Source organism: Montipora capricornis, chromosome 11 (assembly GCF_036669925.1).
Source record: "Montipora capricornis isolate CH-2021 chromosome 11, ASM3666992v2, whole genome shotgun sequence".
NCBI lineage: Eukaryota > Metazoa > Cnidaria > Anthozoa > Scleractinia > Acroporidae > Montipora > Montipora capricornis.
Genome location: NC_090893.1, coordinates 37,895,313 through 37,910,633, shown reverse-complemented (window position 1 = coordinate 37,910,633; position 15,321 = coordinate 37,895,313). Strand labels below are relative to the sequence as shown.

The following is a 15,321-nucleotide window of genomic DNA, read 5'->3' as shown; positions in this document are numbered from 1 at the left end:
AGATGTACCGCACAGACCTGAGAATTGATGAGGTGATTTATAAATATGTCTCCTACAGCATTCAAGTTTTTGGCTTATTTCATTGAACGGTTTCGATTTTTTTTGTTGCATCCGTGACAAGTGAAGAAAACATCCAAATTAATTTTTTGTGCTGTATACTATCTCACTGTTTTAGTATATACTAAAACAACTATTCACCTCAGTGTCGGTGCCTAGCGTTGGATATTTACCTCGCCGCTTCGCGGCTCGGTAATGATGTCTTTTGTTTAGGACTGAATTTTAATATATCGAAATTGGTCTATTGGTCATCTGTCCAAGTTTGATGCTTTTAGGTCGAACAGAGACCAAGTTACGGACTGTAAGGTGGCTTAACACAGTTTTTCGAAGAAGATGATCAAGATTTTGAAATCTGTGAAATTAAAGCAACAGGATGTCTGTTCTTAAGAGTTAGTCACTGCAATTGATGTAAAATGTAATTTTACCTAACAAATAAATGCAAATCATTGGAAAATGCTAAATATAGTAACCGAGCTCCTGGAAACTAGACATTTTAAACGTCTTAGCTTTTTCTCAAAACCTAGCCGTTCGACCAGGGTTAGAATTTTGCGAATTAATAAACAATAAGACGACGAAACCGTCTACATTTTTCAAAAAGATCTATCAGACAGTTTTTCAGTTATTACCCAAATGGACGAAAATCGACGGTTTTGGAATTTGCGAAAAACCTGTCTGACAGACTTAACTATTTCTTTCTATACATGATTATTTTTCACGCTTATGAAATCCTGAAATTTTAAGGTGGGGTCGTACTGCTAGTTTTTGAGAAAAAGGCCTTTAAAATGTCTAGTTTCCAGTCTCCCCCTGGAGCTTGGTCACTATATTTTGCATTTTCCACTGATTTGCATTTTATATGTTAGGTAAAATTACATTTTACAACGATTGCAACGGCTAACATTTCAGAAGAGACATCCTGCAGCTTTAATTTCACAGATTTCAAAATCTTGATATTTTACTTCGGAAAACTGCAGTAAGCCTCCTTAAATCATTGTAAAAAATGCAAACAAACGCCCCTAATTTTGAGTAAAACTTTCTAAGCAAGGACCAGCGTAACAAAACAGAAACACCGGGTCCTGGTGAAGGACCTTTGTTAACCGTACCTGATGAAGAAAGGCAGCGCCTTCCGAAATAGTCTTTTTTGAATATATTCCTTCACCGTTATATCAGCCTTGCTCTTTTTAGCTTTTTCTAATTTTGAGGATGCGTCCGAAAATCATGTAAACTACTTATTTTACGATTTCTGTAGTATTTGTAGAAAGAGGGAATCAAAGTAATTTTCATCAGTTGTCCCCATCAAACTTGGACAGATGGCTAATCTCAATGTTATCTTTCATCTGATGGTGCACATTTGTCGATCGGTTCACCCCAGTTCCCTGTGCAATTCCGGAATGGCTCATGGGGACCTGAAAACTATCTAAGTAATCTAAGGACGATTTCCTTTTATCAAAACTGCCCGGCCAGACTCGTCAGTTTGCAAAGAAAATGCAACAGAGTACGGGAACACTTGCATGAGAATTCCGCGCATTCTTCTGGAGGAATATTTATCATCATGGAAGTGTGTCAATTCGTTAGTCCTTCCAAATGCCTTGTCTGGCCGGTCAGCTCTGTCAAATGAAAAGCCTCCTAAGCCTTTGTGGAACGATCACCACACAGTACGTGTGCTGTGATTGGTCAATTTAGCCACCCATTTCCTTGATATCATACTGCAGGCCCATACCCAGGGGGGTGCCTGGGGTGCACATTGGCATACATGGAGGGGTGGACTGACGTACGGTGACCAAAACCAAATTTTCTCTCACCGATGGGTAACCATATTTTCTTACCCATGGTGCTCCGTGCGTGCGCCTTAGGCGCGCGGAGCTTACGCTGTTATGTCAGCGGTATCGTTATTTGAAGCGTAGGTACTTCATGTATCCCTTATTTACAGTGCATTTAATATTACAAGGTATTGGGTGAACCCACGCGTATCCATGGATACCCCTTTATACTAGGCTATTTCTTCATTATAATAAGGGATACATTAAGTACCTAGGCTTTAAAGGTGCGGGCCTATCCTAAAAAACTCGATTCTGGATGGCTGTAAAAATGTCAGTGGCCGGAATAGGAAACCGGGACGACATGGATGTTCTCGTGTGCCAATGACAACAGGGAAACTGGCCCATTGCACTACTAAAGTAGCCACATTACTTTCAACATTTTAATGAAGCTAATCCCTGATACCAGAGGTTGCGTCGTCCTTGGTTTTATAATAAATAGAGACTACTCGAAACTCTGCAGCCAAGGAGGAAAACTTGGATGTTCTTATCATCTTAGTCATCGAAGGACCAAATGTTTGTGGATACAATTTAATTTTAGATCCTTAGAGGCAGAAGACAAGGCTCAACAGGACAAGCAGATTATACCACGTCACCGATAATCTGCCAATCAAAAGCAACTGATCCGATTTACTTCCTTCACCTTGCGGATAACTTGCACTATTTGGTTACGCAATGTTCCCCTACAAAGCGGGGTCGCGTGACGCGCCCGACATACAGCTGCATAGGCCACGACTGATCACATTGACTTAGTTACTTTGGAGAGAGGGCAGGAAAGACGTTCGCACCGCCATAAATATACAAACTTCTGGTGAAAACATGAAAATATGCAAAACAAACAAGATAAAACGCAGCTGGTCACAGCCAACAAGACATGCTAACAAAACGAAACCAAACAGTTCACTGTAGGGACTGAATGTAAATGCAACGTGGAGTAACGCTCTGAACAAAGTGGTACGAGTATCCAATCTAAGGTTCAATGACGGCTAATTTAGTCCCATTCCTCCTCGTCCTGGTTACATGAATTGCCTGCAGGATTGATGGCCATGGGAGGCTGGATGCTAACTCGTTCCATACTCTTAGTCACAGTATCTATCCCGTTCACAGGGCCACTCATTCTTGGTTGAGCGTGCGTTGACCCCCTGTGGCGATCTCTCTGAAGACGAAAAATTAAAAACAAAAAGATTAAAGGCATTACAGAGATAAAAGCCCCGAGCCCTCGAATCATAGATTCTTATCGCCCACATTAAAGCTGTTATTCCAATTATGATTGCGGGCGAAGACGAAGGAGCCCGCTTCGAAAGGTCAGTACGCAGCAATTACAACGGCTCTCGGGATTGGCTCAGAAAACAACGGACCAAATCAAGCAACCAATCAACGATGGACCATAACCCTAACCCTAACATTGGGCTTGCCTTGAAATTATACAAAGGAAGTAGACTGCTCAGTTGATTAAGAGGTGCATATTTCATTCAGTCAGTTTTCCAGTACAGCTGGAAGTAACAATACGTTAGGGAGGGCGGGCGGGCGATTCTTTGTCACTTTTCTTTTAAGCAAAGGGAGCAGGAGCGGGAGATTCTTTGTGCAATGCTTTATGTTGTTGGGGCAGAGGTGTAATGGGAAATATGACAGTTGTGATACAAGATTTCGACGCGTAAATCTAGGATAAATGTTTATGGGTGAGAATTGGGTTTAGCTACCTCTTTGTCAGGCAAATTTTATTCAAAATTGCATAACACGTGTTAAAGTTTCGTTACCTCTCTCCTGTCTTTAGACGCAAATTTTCCTCCAGCGGGGCCATAGGACGAGCCTACTGCTTCTTCTGCCGCATGTTCAAGCCACTCAGGGACAACCTGGTCGGCCTGTCGCACAATCACACAGACAAAAAGACGGTAGTATAATAACATTTCGTCAACAAATATTCCATGTTTTACGCCGATTACAATACCATGCCAATGGTCTACGAACGCGTCGTGTAATGTTGTAGGTTTAAGCAGTGAAGGCGCGGGCGGAATGGGAAGAGAAGAACGAGAAATTCTTATCCCCGTCACTTGCAAGCTCCAAAAAATAACGACCAATGTCTTCAGACAACGTGTAATGTACACAGCTGCTGCTGGATGACGGAAATCAAGGAAATAAGGGATTTAGTATTGTCATCCACGTACATGGAAGCGATTAGGTAACGGGTAACGTGAAAACTTCTTTTGAATGGGTATCAATGTAGGGTTGGTAGACTATTTCGTGAGGGAGGCGGCTTGACTAACTCAGTATCCAAAAGAGACTGCGCTGATATGACAGAAGAAAAACTGGGTAAGAAAAACCAGGGAAAATCATCCTGGTTTTTCTGGGTGGTGGAGGTGGGCAATTCTGGATGCCCCCTCCCCACCAAAAAACCAGAAATGCTCAAGATATATCCAAACGCTGTAATAACGAATAAGAATATTGACATTTGATATTTACTTACGAAATTTACAGTGAAATCTAAATGTCACGGCAAGACTCTTTCAAAGCGGAAAAAGCACTCTCGACATTAATCAAACAAAGACAAACGATTTCAAGTCACGCATCTTTATCTAACATTACCTGCGACAAGACCTTCACCAAACTGCGAGCGACTTTCTCATCTTTGCCGGGTTGAAAAAATGACGTAGCTTTTCCTTTGTTGCCTATCCGTCCAGTGCGACCAATTCTGTGAACATACTCATCAATTTCCTGTGGCAGATCATAATTGATCACATGTTTGACATCTGGGATGTCCAGACCCCGCGCTGCCACTGACGTTGCAACGAGGACTGGTGCTCGGCCAGTCCTGAAATCACGAAGAGCAGCTTCGCGTTCCTGTTGTGTTCTGTCTCTGTAAGTACAAACGATAAAGACGCATCCTTCAGACCATAAATACCAGAAATATGAAAGGCAAAGATTAATAGAGGGCATTACACGTTAGCTCGAAGATATGAATTTATGTTCTCGTAGCAAGAACAATAAATGCATATTGTCCTTGCCAAGAGAATATAAAATTTATATCTTCGAGCAGACGTGTGATTTCATTCTTATTACATGGGCCCGGTTGTTCAAAATCCGATTGACGCTAATCCCAGGTTTAAAAATTAACCAAGGAGTTTATTTCTCTCCTCCCAAATGCTGTTCAACGCTGATATTTGGCAAAGCTTAACAGTAGAGGAAGTCAGTCTTGAAAAGCGAAAATAAGTAAAAGAAACTTTCACCAAAAAGTTGGAAAAATGCAACCAAAATTTACGCTAATCCTGGATTAAGTTAACCGGCTTTCGAAGAACCGGGCCGTGGTCAATAAATCTACGTATTATATGACTAGCTCCGTGAAGACAAATACTGGGTATTAAGATAAACGAAAAAAGGCGGGAATTGTGACATCGTTGTTCAATATGACCACTCGTGATACATAAGAAAAATACGCCACTCGGTTCCCGGATGTAGTGGTGGTATTGCGATTCAACGAGTGTTTTAGTTCCCGGTAAAACACTCCCAGCCATATAATAATTAACAATTATTCGCCGAGCCTGAGGTGAATAACTGTTTTGGTATAACTACATGCGTGATTGCTTGAAAAATGTGCATTTTCTGTAACACAATTGATTTCACACGCTGAAAAGTAAAAAGTACCCTGAGCCGATGAAATAACGCGCGTGATTAGTATCAGTACAGGCATCAATGGGGTAAGATTGGCCCATTATATCTCTTAAGCAAGCACGGTGACTTATCTTTTTTATTGTAGTTCTCAAAACAGGGATTAGTAGGGAACATTCAGGGAAAGTTTCAAGAAAATCGTTCAACAGCGTTTTTTTTTTTTTTGAGGAATCACCTTAAGGACGGTGCCTTCTAATTCAAAGGTATTTTTGCGCGGTTTACTGAATATGCGGGAAAAGCAGATCTTAACAAGTGTTATTGAAATCCAAAAAGAAAATTGAGGGTAACCACGCATTTTTGAAGATAATCAACAATATTCGTAAAAAGCTTTGAAATACAAAGCCATTGTATGGCGTTCTTTTCCAAATTGAAGCTTAGTTATCTCTGAAATTTGCATGGTTACCCCAATTTTCTTTTTGGATACCAAGAGGACTGGCAAAGTTCTGCTTTGGCTGCATAGTTTTGAACCGCACAAAAATATCCCTGTATTCATAAGCACCACCCATAGGAAATTGGAGTATCTCGAGATGCGCAGAACGTATGCGCAACAACAATAAAGTAGGCACCGTCCTTAAGCAGTTGCAAGTAACCTTGAACGGGATTTGCACCCATGACCGAGTGATTACACTGCGCTGCTCCATCAACTAAGCCATCAAGCCGGCGGAGTGATAAAAGCATTACTCATTAGTGTTATAAATAAATCTTATTGATGAAACATACCCGCTAATGCTTGTAGTAGGAAAATTGTTTTCTGACAACAGACAGGCCAGGAAATCTGCAACTCGCTTCAGCTCCACAAATATGAGAGTGCGGTCTGTGCCTGCATTGGAAACGAGATTATCTTAGATCAAATCTCTGTACTTACCAACATGTATAGCAAACACATTTAGACGTTTCCATCTCGAAATTTTGCCTTCAATGCGCAGCATTTGACATCCAACTTACTGCATAAGTACTGGATATTAATTAAAATCCAATTACTACCATCATAACACCTTTGTAGTAAAGATGATGATAATGATAATGATGACGATGACCTTTATTCAAGTGACAAGTGCGTTTAGCACCGGGACACTAATGGACCTCTTTAGCTTGTAAGTTTTGTTTTCCCATTTCAGACCACGTGATGTTACTCCAGGGAACAGTTTCTTTCAAATGTCGTCTCATGCACGTGCTTATGTATGAATAACTTATGAATCAGTTTTGTTATTTTTACAAAATAAAGTAGGGAAGATTTATCCATAATTTGTGACAGTTTCTAACAAAACAATTATTCCACTCACGAGGTGATTATAACCAACTCAGCGCTACGCGCCTCGATCGTTGGCTATCGGTAATCTCACATCCAACGCGCCCTTGTGGAGTAATTGTGAAATATTATTAACAATAGCTTGTGTTACATACCAGAATTAAGCAGAATTTCAAAAAGTTTCTCCTGCTTCTCGTCTCTAGAAACAGTAATGACTGTTTGACTTATATCCAGATTTGAGCCACCAACTGTACCAACGGCAACAAACAGATACGTTTCTTTCAAAAAGTCAGCAGCAAGTCGCTGAATCTCATCAGGAAAGGTGGCGCTGTACATTAATGTCTGTCTGTGCATCTTATCAGGCATTCCAAGTCCCGTGACTATTCTTCGCACATCATTTTCAAACCCCATATCCAACATACGGTCTGCCTCATCTAAGATGAGATACTGCACATTGGCCAAACTCACCTTTCAAAAAAAAAAAGAATAAAAAAAACATGGTTGAAACTAAAATTAAAACATTCAACCGTAGAAATTGCAATGAAAAAAATTGTTGAGAAGGAACTGTGAAAAGTCATGAAAAGAGTTTCTTTGCCTCTGAATTAGGGTCTCTCCACTGGAAGAAAGACAATATGTAAGATAGCCACAACATTCTGAATACCTTGAAGTTCAAACCAGTTGATTTACAGTTGGTTAATCGTTATTGCTCTTTTTGTTCATTGAGGAACAAATGTAGACAATATAACTGAAAAGCTTTGAAGTAAAACTTCAAAATAAAATGTTTCTTAACGCATGTTATGAAGGCATTTGCCATGAGGGAACCAAAGGCCCAAGCTATAGCCACACCTTCACTTGTTCATACAACAGCACGATGTTGAGAAGTGTTGCAAGTTGACTCTTTTGCAGATCAGAGTCATAGGTTTGGTTTTAAAACACATTTTTTTATAATGAAATCCTTTTGAAAACTCATTCACATACTCTGAGCCATATCTGCCAGTCTTCTTGTAATGAAGCATTTTAATCACAAAAGTATCCTGAATATTGCAATTTCTTTTTGCAGAGTCTATTAACACATTCATTCACATACTCCGAGCCATATCTGCCAGTCTTCTTGTAATGAAGCATTTTAGTCACAAAAGTATCCTGAATATTGCAATTTCTTTTTGCAGAGTCTATTAACTTCTAGATTTTTCTCACAGTGACTTTTCAGAGTGAAAGTGGTTGTACAGAGACCTACAATGTACATGAAATAATATTATAAGGGAATCTTTGCTGACATCATTGTTCACATTATAATATTAAAAAGGGCTTAGCTCCAATGACCAACCAGTTATTAGCTATCAAAAAATTATAAATTATTGGGTGCCAAAGGCACTAATCGTCTCATACATTCTATTCAGCATATAGACCACTTTCATAAATAGCGACCACCATTACATTGTTGTATTTACGTTAATTAGACCTACTACCCTTATTTTGAAGCAAATGTTCTTTTGAAATTTGCTTGTCGTAGTGAGGCTAGAAAGGCTAATTAGCATTACAACAAAAGAATATTTTATTTGGCCATTCAAATTTTCAGAGATAACTCATTATGCAATGCACTTTCACTATTCCATATTTTATTCACAGCTGATTGATTAGAAAACAATACCTTTTGTGATAATGAGGCAAAAAGTGTAACCAAAGAGACCCCTATAGGTCAAACTTGTATACTAACCCGACTCCTCTCAACAAAGTCAATAAGCCTTCCTGGGGTGGCAATCAAAAAATGACAACCACGTCGTATTTTATCAAGTTGATGCTGTACACTGACTCCACCATAACAAACTTTGGCATTGATCACTGTCTCATAAGCAAACTTGCAAACTTCCTTATGTATCTGCACAGCAAGCTCGCGTGTTGGAGCAAGACAGAGTGCTGCTGGAGACTGGGTCTCACCAGATAAGTATCCACCCCCATCAAGCAGACCACGTCTGATCAGACCAGTTACTACTAGCAGTAAATCTGCAACATATAAACACAACCAACATCAATGCATTAAAACTTGCCAAATTTTAAGCTCAATGCTACTGTAATTTGAATATAGTCTGAAGTGCTCTTAAAACAGTTGAAAACTAAAGGAAAATGACATTAAAGAGTGAGCAATGGGGACACAAAAGTTACAAGTGTAATTGCAAATCTCTTTTACTTACAACAAGTATGAAAAAGAACTTTAGGGACCAACCTACCTATAATTCAAGTAGTGGACCTTTTTTAGCTTGTATGTTTCATTCTCCCATTTCAGAACATGTGATGTAACCCTAGAAAAAGTTCTCCATCTTACGCATGTCCATAATTATGTACACACAACTTATGAAAACACAAAAGAAAAAATTCCTTGAGAACATCACATGGTCTGACATGCGAAAACAAAACGAAAAAGATAAAAAGGTCTATTTGAATGGCTGAAGTGATCTGCACTCATGTCCAGGTTTGACCCTAATTAGATGCCTGCTCAATTTTGACATCCAACACAAAGTATCCCTTTAAGTCTAAGCATTTGCACCAGTGATGTTGAAGTTAGGAAGAAGAGCAATGTGACACTTTGCGATGCTTATTGAAATCTGTGCACATCTTAATAGGGTCATTTCTGGACATATCTGGTGAAGCAAAAAAAACTGCTAAATGAAGCTCCTTGGGGAACTGGTCACATGACCAACAGCATAATTATTTAAACAAGTTTCTACTTAAAATGGTGGTTTACATTTCATTAGTTTACGTGTTAACACATGCCTTTAATCTTTGACTGTAAGTTTCAAGTCAGAGCATTATTAGAAAGATAAATTCTCCTTACAGTTTTTCCTGAGCCAGTCTGGGCACAAGCCATCAAGTCTCTACCAGCAAGTGTTATTGGAATAGCATGCTTCTGAATCGGTGTTGGCTTTCTAAACTGTGCCCTCTTGATATTTGCTGCACACTGATCTAAAATCCCAGCTTCTTCAAAAGTTGAAATTGCCGGAGGTATTTCTTTGCCAGTAACATTGACAGGAATGGCATCATATTTGTCAAAATTCAAACCACTGTGTGGCGCATCCTGGAAGAGTTCGTTGATGTCTTCTGGGAGTTCAGGTGGAATGTACGTCACTGGAGGGAGCCTCTTCACAGGCTCTTGACAAAATAAAATGTTCAAACAACCAGTTAACCTTCATTATCAATACCTGTCTGACTGACATTTCATTTATATTGTGCGGAGATTTTACACACTGGTCACTACTGGGAGTCAAAGGATTAAAGAGGGATTCCTAAAATTGTGCACGCCCATTGGTAGGAAAGGCTAATCTACGCGGGTCATGCCTGTAGTTTATCCTTAGCCACTTTTTTGTTCTTACCACATTTTGACGTCATCTGTGATCTATTACTGAACAGATGCATGACAACGTGGAATCTAGTATGTTGTTAACTGGACTATCATTATCAGTGTTTGAGATGTGATCTTGATATAATACCAAATTCTCATGTCTACCAAACAAAAAAATCGATGGTACAAGTTAGGAGAATGAACATTTCGATCTTGGCAATGAAAGTTTGACGAAATAAAGCACATGTATATATAAGTGGGTAAAAGTTAAGAATCCGATCCCACCAATGTGTCGGTCAACACACCACCGAAACGTCGGCCAACACACTACCGACACGTCGGCTGACACACTACCGACACGTCGGCCGACACACTACCGACGCGTTGGCTGACACACTACCGACACATTGGCCGACACACTACCGACACGTTGGTCGAAACACTACCGACACATTGGTTGAAACACTACCGACACGTTAGTCGTAATACTTACTCTTTATAATTTTGTTAGTTCTTTCAGTTGGAAGCAAGAACAACTTCATAAGGAACGATGAAAACGTGATAGGCAAATAGCCTCCATTTTTAAAATGAAACACTAGTACCTACAAGTAGGTCTTCTCAATGTTTTGGAAGGGGTCAGTTACCAAAGCGGGGAGTTAATTTGCAAGTCGACCGACGTGCTTATTTTTCGTTCATTGTAAAGGACTGGGAAGTTTAAACTCTTTATTGATCATTGACTTTTTAATATGTGGTGGCTCCTAAAGGAGCCGTTTGTAATTTCAATTTTACTGCAGTGGAAACTGTTCAGAAATGTCTTTCAGCAACTGCTCAAATGCTTGGTCTTTTCCGAAGTTCCAAAAAAAGGTGAACTCATCCAAGTAGCTGCAATCTAAGACATAATTGTTGGGACAGTGTTCACTCTTTCCCCCCTCAATGTTGACAAAAGTCGGAATGGTATGAATACTTGGTTGCTCAGGTGGGAAAAAAATAATTCTAAGGCAACATTGAGGGGGGAGAGGGAGCAGGCATTATTCACGGTAAGTTCAAATCGAAGTTCGGCTCAAGTGTCCCAACTAATTATGTCTTAGATTGTGGGTAGGTATTCATACAGGGTACCACACATCCACTTCAACTTCTTCTTGACCAAATCCCACACGCCTTCGATGGTATTGGTGTGTGCACCACTGTCAGGGTCAACAAAGTTCTTGGAATGATTTACTGATACATGGATATATCCTAGCTGGTTTAGTGGTATGTACGGAGTGAATTGATCTGAGCTCCAGGTTGGATATGTGTAGTGATGAGACGATGAACAAGGGTCTCTCTAGTTTGGTCAGGAACGCGGAAGAGCAGCACCTTCTGCGATCCTCGCTCCACTACGCCAAATACCCACGGACCTTCCGATACTCTCCCTCTCTTATACTTTCTCTTGGCACCAAACTTCGACTCGTCTATTTCCACGGTCTTCCCTAAGCCTCTAAGCTTAATTCCAGCATTCAGGACTTTGTTGGAACAGATTGTTCTTAGCTCACCCAGCGCACGAACCACAGTAGGCTTTGAAAGGCTGGTAAGTCGCGCGATTTTGCTTCCGAAATCTGCATAGCCCAGAGGAAAGGAACTTAACCTGATATTAGATCCCTTGAAGATGACAGTTGACCGACAGTCGACCGACGCGTTGGTGGGATCGGATTCTCAACTTTTACCAAGTGTTTCATGGTTTTTTAAACTGGCACAGATAGTTAAAGAATTGCCAAGTTCATGTAAATCAACGGAAGTGTTGCACTTCACCTTTAAGTTTGGTTTCCAAGAAGGTATTTAGAGTCATTATGAAAGCTTGAAATCAGTCATTTTTGTTGTTGTTGAGATGTTGGAAGTTAAAAATAGAAACAACAGGAGCATAAATTGGAGAAACATGTGCACCGAAAGATTATGATCTGTGAGATCGAAGATCTGTACGCTTATACTAAATCCACTCATTTATAAAAACATTGCGTGCCGATATACCAATCCAGATTGATGTCCGATTGATGTCCGATTTTATCGGGATTTTGAAACCTCAAATCGGAAATTCTTGAGTCAGACACAAGCAGCTATCGGAATCGGAAAATGCCGATAGTGACATCGGAAACCAAAATTTCTGATATTTAATTTGGAGAAGCTCCCTAACCAGTGGACAAGTGAAATATCTGTCTGTATCTCAAACAACTGTAATGCAAATTGTTACAGTGCAATAGTAATTATTATTATTATTGTAATAACAAATGATCACTTTATTTTGTCTCAGTCCATGTACAATGTACTGTATTATAGCCAAGATCAAGTGCTGACTTGCAAACAAAACCAAATCACATAAAATTAAATGTCGGTTTCTGATGAGCCAAACAGAAGAAAAAAGCATGACAAACCCTCCGAGAGCCGCAAAAAAGAACTTACACAAGAGAGCCTGGAAACTGAACATGAGCCATATAAGTGGAAGGCAAACTTGTGCTCTCCCCACAGAGCAATCCTGTTCCCCAACCCAGTGCAACCCTGCTATCTTGAGCTCCAAATGGAAATAAACTATTGTTACAGTACAGATACATGGAGAAAGAGGTAAACTTGAATCAACAAAGGGTCAGGGGAAACTACCCACTCCTTGAGGCATTCCAGATATTGATAATCAAGAATGGGATAGCATTTCACATCACAAACAAACCTCTCTCTGTGTGCTGTTCTGGTGATTTATTTGGCCATTCTCTTGCAAAGTGGTCTATCTCACCACGTCTTTGGAAACTTTGAGAACCTGCAAATAAAAGCCATCAACCTAAAGTTTGCCTTCATTCCTGCCCTACTTGTCAGCCAATAACATGAAAGCTTTCTGCTTTTTTTTCCACGTACACTGCACAGAGAGCAGCAACCTGGGCAACAAACAAGACATTTTGTGCAAAAGTGAAGTCTGCTCTACATTCTCTAAAAAGAACAAGCAATTTTAAGTGTCAAGTGTATTAGTGCTGGAGCACTAATTGAAGACACTGTACAGAAATCAAATCATAACTGAGAATTTATTGCTCCTGAAATAAAGAGTACCTTCTTTACTCATGTATACAAGTCATGTGTAAGTCAAACTTGTGTACAAGTCAGTTCCCCATTTTAAGGCCAAAAACTGATTTTTTTCATTTCTGGATAAAAGCTGAAATTCAGATCGATGGAATTGGTCCTAAGAGTTAATGTCAGATTTGCGAGAATTATTTTGCAGTTGCAGTGGATGAAAAATGAACTACTGCAGATGAAGTTTATCAGCTCTTGTAACATGGCAGGCAATGACACGAGTATTTCACTTTACTTGAGAAGTTTTTTCTATGTTTTTATGCGAGACATGTTGCAAATTAAATCTTCTTATTATGAAACTAACCTTCCTCTTAACATTAACATAGAACAAAGATTTGGTGGAAAAGCAGCACCAAAGAGTTTTGAAAACTGGCTCCATAAATAACCAACCCCCAATCTTGGAATGCTTTTGCCAGGTTACTAAGCTACTGAGATTGTTCAATGAAGTGAAGTGAAACAAAATAATTAAATATCAGTCCGCTCTACTATAAAAGATAAGATAAGATGCATTGTAACCCACTTAATGATGTATCTTTCGTGTTGACAACAAAATGTCCAGCCAATCAGAACTTGATTTGTAAGGTCGTTTTAACAGAGATTTTTATAGGCAATTGTTATGCTAATAATTATTATCTTATAGTTCTAGGGCTACCAAACCAGCGCTACCTCAATCACTCGAGTATAAGACGAGGGCAATTTTTTGGGCTGATATTTAGGTCATAAAAGGTCACATGAGTACATGTAAATACTAACAGTAGCTTGTGACAAACATTAAACCCTACCATTTGTCATTTGTGGAATGTCTTCAGGAAATGCCTCATCAGGTAAGCGTCCTGTAACATTCATTTGTTGCTGGAGATCAACAGCACTGCGTGTAGTATACTGCTGATGGCTGTCACTCGTCCACGAAGGTGGATTGCCATGTGCTAAGAAAAGGCCAAAAACAGATTAACACCATACATTTACAAGTAAATTCCAACCTTTCATTAAACTGTTTTGTGCTTGAAACTTCCATAATAATATTATGGTCATTATCATCATCACCATCAACAATATCATTATTTCGCAGTTCACACCGTATTTCTGGTCTTAAACCTGTCTGTTTCCCGGTACCAGGTGTTTTACCATCCCTTTAGGTACAGTGCATCCATGAACTTTCTAATACTTCTTGCTGTTCTGAGTAAACAAGCTGTCTGTAATGGCAGTAGACTGCCTTCAAGTCCTACGTTCTTTGGACTTTGCTCAAAACCTTTACTGCCTGTTTTACGGGTACCAGTGTAGCCTTCTCAAAACTGGCCGGTTGACGGCTCAATGAGCTGCCTCCGCAGACTTGACTTTCTCCTTCTAGTCAGAAAATGTCAGACACAACAAATTCGAACGTAAAGTCACTGGAGATATTATAAAAACTTGCAAAAAAGCTTGTTTGACGTACAAATTCACATCTGCAATATTTTTTTGCGTTGCGCACATAAATATGTTTATGTAACTAACATTCCAGTATTTCTTATCAGACTCCATGCAAGTGTCAATTCCATTATGTGAAATTTCAGCACTTTAAATCCCCAGATTGCACTAAATTGTATCTGTGAGTGTCTAAATTAAAAAAATTCCCCTAGGGGAGCATGCCCCCAGACCCCCCTTGAAGCTTGCATCCTTTCGGCACTCACTTGGGTGTATTTAGCACCTTTACGACCTGCTCCCCAAAAATCTTTTGAGAAGGCTGCCAGTGACAAACTTAAGGGAACTTCATCTTCTTTATAACTCCACAGATGCTTCATCTCTCTGTTTACACGTAAGTCCTGCTACATTTCTATATTTTCTTGTTCTTTCTAACTACCCTAGCTTTACCCGATGGTCAAATGGGCATGCAATATCAATTAGTGCACAGCTCTTTATCTTCTTGTTTACAACTACAATGTCTGGCCTGTCGCGCTCAATTTTATGGTCAGTTTGAATAGGGAAATCACATATTAGTTTTACAATATCGCATCGAGTTTCCTGGCCATTTACAATTCTCTGAGATAGACCCCTAACACTGACTTTTGAGTACTAATTTCCTTCTTGTTAATACAACAGTCATTAGAAATTACAACTGTACCTTAAGGTAACAGTCT

The 15,321-nt window shown here is 39.6% G+C and overlaps 1 protein-coding gene across 1 annotated transcript in view; it reads right to left on the bottom strand.

Moving 5' to 3' along the window:
- Positions 1-2,246: 2,246 nt before the first annotated feature.
- The window catches only part of LOC138023460 (ATP-dependent RNA helicase DDX4-like), a 25,966-nt gene continuing 12,891 nt past the window's right edge, over positions 2,247-15,321 (bottom strand). The window contains exons 7-16 of the mRNA XM_068870461.1: positions 13,990-14,133; positions 12,816-12,902; positions 9,590-9,930; positions 9,329-9,422; positions 8,501-8,787; positions 6,939-7,251; positions 6,255-6,354; positions 4,455-4,725; positions 3,629-3,733; positions 2,247-3,027 (exon numbers count right to left, since the gene is read on the bottom strand). Coding sequence (XP_068726562.1) covers positions 2,863-3,027; positions 3,629-3,733; positions 4,455-4,725; positions 6,255-6,354; positions 6,939-7,251; positions 8,501-8,787; positions 9,329-9,422; positions 9,590-9,930; positions 12,816-12,902; positions 13,990-14,133 — 1,907 coding nt within the window. The 3' untranslated portion in view covers positions 2,247-2,862. The remainder of the gene's footprint in view (positions 3,028-3,628; positions 3,734-4,454; positions 4,726-6,254; positions 6,355-6,938; positions 7,252-8,500; positions 8,788-9,328; positions 9,423-9,589; positions 9,931-12,815; positions 12,903-13,989; positions 14,134-15,321) is intronic.